The sequence below is a fragment of the Diorhabda carinulata genome, chromosome 7, assembly GCF_026250575.1.
Source record: "Diorhabda carinulata isolate Delta chromosome 7, icDioCari1.1, whole genome shotgun sequence".
NCBI classification, from domain to species: domain Eukaryota; kingdom Metazoa; phylum Arthropoda; class Insecta; order Coleoptera; family Chrysomelidae; genus Diorhabda; species Diorhabda carinulata.
The window spans coordinates 17,426,195-17,433,706 of record NC_079466.1 but is presented as its reverse complement, the minus strand read 5'-3'; the positions used below and the strand labels follow the sequence as shown (position 1 = coordinate 17,433,706).

At 30.9% G+C, this 7,512-nt stretch overlaps 1 protein-coding gene across 6 annotated transcripts in view; it reads right to left on the bottom strand.

Annotated features, from left to right (window-relative positions):
- Positions 1 to 560: 560 nt before the first annotated feature.
- Positions 561 to 7,512, bottom strand: part of LOC130896154 (pickpocket protein 28-like) — a 28,920-nt gene continuing 21,968 nt past the window's right edge. For all 6 annotated transcript variants that reach the window (XM_057804042.1, XM_057804043.1, XM_057804040.1 and 3 more), the window contains 5 exons: positions 5,845 to 6,040; positions 3,747 to 4,017; positions 3,134 to 3,193; positions 2,280 to 2,478; positions 561 to 1,030 (listed from right to left, as the gene is read on the bottom strand). In XM_057804042.1, the coding sequence (XP_057660025.1) occupies positions 802 to 1,030; positions 2,280 to 2,478; positions 3,134 to 3,193; positions 3,747 to 4,017; positions 5,845 to 6,040 (955 nt within the window). In that variant the 3' untranslated portion in view covers positions 561 to 801. The remainder of the gene's footprint in view (positions 1,031 to 2,279; positions 2,479 to 3,133; positions 3,194 to 3,746; positions 4,018 to 5,844; positions 6,041 to 7,512) is intronic.

The following is a 7,512-nucleotide window of genomic DNA, read 5'->3' as shown; positions in this document are numbered from 1 at the left end:
GAGTTGAGCATATTTAAAGGACATATTATTTCCAAATCCAACACCCAATAAACGAATTTGCGGTGATGGTCACATTTTATGACCAGACAGGACCAAATCCTGAGCTGCAGTGCCAGTCTTCTGTTTAGAAATAGCCGCCTGGGTATTTGGGGCATTAAACTCAATCAGATTGCTTCTACCCAATTCCATAATGTTTTCAAGATCGTCATTGATGGTGCTGATCTGTTGCTTGTTACGGATTTGGGTGTTAGCCGAGTTTATTGGCGCGGCGATATCAGTGTGCCATCGTCAGCGAAGCTATAGATCGGGTACGCAGTTTTTTCGAGTAGATTATTGATATAGATGAGAAAGAAAGTAGATGCATCCTTGGAAAACGCCAGCGTTGACTTTTCTGAGGTGTGTCCATCGATAACGAACTGCATGGATCGGTATTTGAGAAAACTACTAAGCCAGTCGATAAGTTAAGACGACAAACCGCACTATTTTAATTTATTTGGAAAGTTGTTATACCAAACTAGTATTTATAGTAATAAATGTGATTGGAAAAAAAACACAAGTGATTAAATCAGACGTTTTAATTACATTATTCAAACTCCTGTATCAATGAGTAGTCCAATTTATTGATTAGTTCTATTGTGTGTGAGTGATAATCAAAATTTAATTCTCAAAACGTTACAACAAAATCAGGTAAGAAATGTTAAACTATACATATATAGAACAATTTATTATTTTCTGCAGTTACATTGGAAGTTTCTTCAGAGTTTAATTGATATTAATCGACGTCGCAGCTTTTCTGAATTTTCAGTCACTGTCAGGAGGGCCAGATATATCATTGTAGAGCCTTTTGTTGCACCACATACGTACAGAAATATAATAAATTATTTCAGCTACTGTTAAAAGGGAGAATCCCGTGAAAAGGCCTAATAGCCCTCCAAAATTGGATATAAAATCAAAAATTCCATAAAGTTCGTTTTTCTCATAAGAAAAGAATAGATCATCTTTGAAGTAAATTTTCAGTCTTGAGAATTGGCTGAAATAAAATGAAATTTAAGTATATATGAATGTCTATAACATAACAATTAATAATACTTGTCAACCAAAGTAGTTAGCTAAATTGCATGGAGTGGGACAGTAGGTTTCATTTTTATGTTGTTTCTGATAATATCGAGATGCTAAAGCGATTTTCACAGTTGTAATTTTGCACTTATTCGCCATTATTGAACATTAAGGAATCATTTTCATGAAATCATTTGTTAAAATTCCATAATTGAACCAAATTTTCTAAAATTTGAGATCTATGAGCGTTACCGGCTTAACAAAGAAACAAGACTTCTTCCAAAATCGTTTTTATTTTTTAATAGGATCCCCTTTCAAATCTATACAATTTTCCACCAATACTCAACACTATTAACCATTCAAAATAATAATTGTCGTGTTGATGAGCAAAGACGCCACGGAAACACAAATAATAATCAAGATCCATTTTTAGAAAAGTAGATATTGCGAAATCGTTTTCTATAGACGATAAACTAGAGAAAGAGTTTCTTGATCGGTATAATTAACGCATGAGTCAAGATATAAATTCTTCGAAGGCTGGTAGAAAGCGGTATTACTCCTTATAGAACAACTAGTGTTCTTCTAACAGTAAACTCTTGTATGCAAGCTCTTAACTTTACAATATGCCTTATTTCTAGGAGAGGAAATGCTATCAAGCATGATAATTCATACCGACACGAAGCAAAATTACCCCCAAGAAGTAGATATCTGATCTATACAGCAATCACTTGAAGGTAGATCATTAAAACTAACAGTAATATGGGATCAAATGAAATTCAAGCTCGCCGAGAAAATGTTTATCAAAATCCAAGCAAACCGGGGCAATTAATTTTGATTTGTCAAAAAATTTCTTCTATCCAATATTTTTATTTCCATAGTTCATTCCATAAAATATTTTTTGACAAAATGAAAGATATTAAACAGTCATCATGTTGATCACAAACGAGACTTTTTTATGTAGATTTCTTCATTTTAGAAAATATGTTCTAATTTTGCGGCGCTGTGTAGTTATCAGCTATAAAAAATGTTCACCGACTATTTATTGTTACCTCGTACTTTATCCGAGATTATAACTTATTATTTGTCTAAAACGTGGGATGTGCTTTACAACAACAAGAATCATTGCTCCATATTGAACGTATCAATGCTGTCTATTGGGGTTTCACGGATAATTATGAATATAATTTTACTTCTAACAAAGAATTTTGACAAAAAATACTCACAGTTCGTTCGTTAAATCATCTGAGAAATTTAATTCCTTTCGAAGTTTTTTGTGGGCTTTGTAATATTCTTTCCATTCCCATTGGGTTTTAGTGATACTTGTTTGATAAGTGAGTTGACTACAGAGAGGATAACAATTACAACTCAGAGATACTTCTCTCAAACCCATTGCAACTTCTATTTCCAATGTTTTGAGTTCACCTAAAACAAAATTGTATAACAGTTCCAATTGACATGTGATGAACGAAAAAGAAAATAACACTGAACGTTTTTCATCGTGAAATGTACATCTCAAATGGCATCAGAATACTTCTAAAAATTTAAAACAAGGCTTTACTGTAGGATTCTATGACGATTGTTTCAATCAAACTCACCTATATCCATAATCGTATTAATAAGTTAGTAGAAAGAGTTTGAGATAGTTTTCGTCGTTATCAGTAAATTGCAAGTATTTGAAGCAAGCATTTTATCGTGAAATTCTGAAGAAATTGGAAACATGTAGTTTTTTTCCAAGAAAACATCTTCTTCCGATTTTTTTTTCTAACAGTGTGATTTTTTATAATTCACAAGTTTCCAATTTTCATGTAATGTTTACCACAAAAACAAAGCAATTGCGAATGCTTGAATCAGGTAATTGATGCAGGGCAACTTCCTACTAACAGGAGATTCCAAGATTGCTGGTTCCATGTCCCGTGGAATGTAGGGCGGATCGTAAGTAATGTATAATTTTATAAAAGAGTGATAATTTGATACAAATCACTTGTTAATGCATGAGATAGTTGTGTCTATTTGGACATCTATCAAATTTTTCAGAACTCATTATTTTTTATTCAGTTCAAGTCCTATGAATACTTACTTTCTGCTTCTTGTAAACAATTTCGCTGATAATTTCCACAAATAGGTGTATCCTTCTCATCTGAAAGTATAATAATATATTGAAACATTGCCCACGTGAGATATTTATATAGAATAAGAGTGTATTGAGGAATGAATTCAAAAGTAGTTTATCATTGATAGTTATAATATATATATATAATAAGCTTTCACTAACTGCCAAATATGAAATTTCTAGCAGGAACTGAAAAATGTCATATCTTGATACAACTTGTAAATGCATTACAATTACATAGAACACCAACAATGTATATATTAAACACACAGATGGATTTGATGTTGTGTATAATGAGTCAACAAATGTTCAAAATTATCTATTGTCAACAAAATCAGTTCTTTCTATTAACCAATTAGAAATCATTCTAATTGCAATTGTTGCAATTCTGATTGCAACAATGGAAATAGAGCAAGAGAACTAAGAAATACCAGAAAATGAACTGAAGCCTAAACGATAGCCTTTTCTATCTTTCCAAATTCAATTCAACGGATAAAGATGATATGACCACATTCGAAAAATTAGTATTAGTATTTCAATTTATAGATACTCAAACTCTTTTTGTAATAAATAAACTTACGTGGCATGTAAAAATGAACACATCCGCACTTTTGTAAAGTATAATTTGTGAAACATTCCAGATAACAATTTCCTTGAGTATACGAAACGAAATAATGTAATATTCTCTCGTCAGAGAAGTAACATTTTCTATCTTCAGTTTTGTAACTTTTGACTGTCGTTGAAGTTGACATTACATTCGGTGTAACTATGACTCTAGTAGAGCTTCCCAAAGGTAAAATAAAATAATCTTTCTTCGTTTTGGGGATAGAATGTGGTGTATGGACTGTAATCTGTAATACAGATAAGCGCCTTTAAATAACTTTAAATATTTAATGAAATAATTGATTTCTAAAATTTTATGTCAAAGAAATTTTCCACGAATAAGATATCGAGTTTGTTCACTGGCCTATCAACATATCATTTCACTATATTTTTTTAGAAAAATCACATGTTGCAGATAATTTTTATAGCTCATATTTAAAAACATTGTGAGATTATGCCATCGGCGATGATCATGGAAATTTGGAAATATTTTTCATGGACTTTTTTGCCCCTCCAGGACAACTTTCTTTACTGTGTCAACAACTAACAGATTCCGAGATAAAGCCCTTTTTCTATTTTGTTTGCCAATGTATTATAATATGATTTTCTTGATAATTTTTTTGATACACACCGAAATAGATCGAAACGTCAATTTCTACCTGTATTTTTAAATTGATTGCCTATAAAAAGATACCTTAAACCGAGACGATTCATCCCGAAAAACATTATTAAAAGGTTTAAAAAGTGGAAAATGAAAGAAATTTATCATAATTTTTCGATTTCCTCTTTTGTGTAAATAGCACTGTCTCAGTCTCAATGGGGTTGACATTCAAGGATTTTGAGGTGTACCACAATGAATTTTTGTGACTTTTTGTCATTGTTTTGGACAAGAACTCAAAGTCATCGGCATAGACTATGTGTGCACAGTTGGGAATTCTTTGTATTATGGTCGAAAGTTAAAAATCCAAACACAAGCACTAGAAAAACTATCAGACAGGTATAACTGAACACAATGTATCTAGGCTTCTTGAAAAGCACAAATACTTCCTTTATTTCGATGCATCAGTAATTTATACAGCGATAACATTACCAAAAAATTGACTTTTGCTCGTAAAACCTTGATCGAATCGCAGAGTTTCAAATTTGTGTTTCCACAATAGTCAACTAAATAGCCATAACTTCTATAATCGATAGATAAATTTGTTTTATAAGATTGTGGAGAATCGAGTAAAAGAGCCCTATTTTCTCATGTTCAGTTCACTGAAGGAAAATGTTTTGTTTTGAGATATCCTGGAAAATATTCGTTCAAATATTAGAGCGAATATGTGGCGCATCTACGAAATTTTCAATTAACTGTAAGAAATGGAAAGTTTCCAGATTTGTGGATAGGGAAGGGACGCCCAAAATGCACAGATTTAGCTTTGGTAGATTTATTTTCATAAGGAAGCATAAATGATGATTAATGTAACAATATCAGTCGATAAAAATTTTCTTTTCTTTGTGTGTAATAAATGTTATGTCAAGAGAAGGAAATGATTGTTCCGCATTTTGACTGTTCATATTAAATTGTATATGGGGATTAAAACTTTATTTCAAAAAATGAATAAATAATTATTCGAATGCTTGGAATATATAGGTGTGTCCAATATATCAAAATATCATTCCTCATTATACCTAAGAGATGAATATTGAACACTAATTTTATATTGGAATACTTCTAATGATAATTACTATAGTTATACAGAAAAATTTGTATGATATTTTCGATAGAAGTACATTTGGTTCGCAAAATTTCTCTATTCTCTTCGCTCTATTGCGAACTAAAATATGGAAAAAGTAGTTTTATCACTTACGTCATAATATCGTACATATTCCAAGAACTGGAGCTAAGCGATCTCGACAGTTGTATTTCTGATATAATAGATTAGGAAAACTGAAAATATATACAGGACTCTGCATACTTCCTTGTTTGTTTATCTATGTTCTGTCGTAATGACTGTCAAATTTACCTTACAACATGTACTTTATTTTATTATATAAATAGAAAGTACATTGCCTATACTAAAATTACTCACACTATATCCAACATCAATTGAGCAAAGAGGATCAGAGTCCCCACTAAATGCCATTATTATGAGATCAAAAGAATTATCAGCGCCTGCTTGTAAAGCCCTTCGTGGGTAGGCTTCTTGACCAGTTCCCTTACGATATCCATCATCATTATCCCAGTCACTGGTTAATATACCGCTGTGGAAATTAGTATAATGATGCCTGAAAATAAATCAAAATCAAAAAAATCATTTGATGTGATTATTTCTCATTGGTTATTTAGATTGGATTTGTATTGATAGTTGAATATATTTGCAAGTACTAAAAAATTATGCATATTATACAAAGTAGTGATAAGAGAAGAACTAGATAATATAAAGGTATATTCTGAACCATAGATCTTTTCATAGAGAAGAAATGGTAAAGGAAAATGTAACTATATTTGTTTGCGGTTACCTTAGAATTAGGCCAAGAAAGCCATAAAACTTGTGGAAGTGACACAAAAAAAATAGTTAGCAGGCTAGTAATATTACGTTTGCACTGTAAGATGGAATAGCTTTTGCTTCGATTATGACAATTTTCTAGCTACAGCACCTGTAAGCCTTCTTCATTACTAGAATTATATAGCTCTCTATTTGTTTACCGGCAACATCTTGTAACGTATCTTCCTTACATAACTGTGTTAATCTTCTTCCTTCTTTTTTCATTCATACATCTATTTCATGTTTTTGGCATCCCCATCTGATTACGTTCATTATTATTGTCCAATCATACAAGTCATATATGTCAGTACGTCTTTTCCACCCTTCCACTATTTTTTCCCTCCATATCCCTCCAAATCGCTTTTTACCCTAATTTATTTCATCTTGTCAAGATACATTATGGATTTTTGTTTGAGATCAATTATCGCTGATATTGTAAGCATCGATTTTCAATTCTCGATTGTCTCATATTTATTTTTATCTAAGCTTTTCCCCTTTTTTTCTACTAATTAATACAAATCTTCCTATCTTCCTATCTGTTCTTTTTACTTATGGAATATATGGAAATTTTGTACCTCTATCTTCACCTTAATATTTTTAATTCATATTGAATTCCATGTTCAATTTATTCTTCAATCTTGTTGTTGCAACTACATCACATTTAATAAATTTGAATTTTAGGTAATATCAATAACCGTATCTATTTTTATTAAAAATGATAAGTTGGTAGCATATGAGAACATCAGTTTTGATTATTAGAATAATTATTCAATTGTTATTAACTATTTTCTTTTCAAAATGTTATTCATAATTAGAAATTCTGACCTTGATGTTGACGTTTTACCTTTTTATTTATATGGAATCTATTCTTATTTCTATCTATCCTAATCATTTATCTTTATACTATGAATCGATCTATTTGAACAAACTTTGTCTATTCTATTAATTCTAATAATCCTAATATTTTTTTTCTTTTCAAGTAATTTCCAGAAGCATATCATCATAATAATGAATAAATTGGTAGCATGTTAATATAGTAACATGATTGTAATTATCAATTTCCTTCCTATCATGTCCCTGACTTCTTCCGTACTTTTTTCCATTTTTCCGAAAATAACTGGCTAAATTGTATTTATATCACTATAGAAGTTGTCCCCAATTTAGACGTTTCCTATACACAATATATCTTTCTCGTTTTGTTTTACGATAACT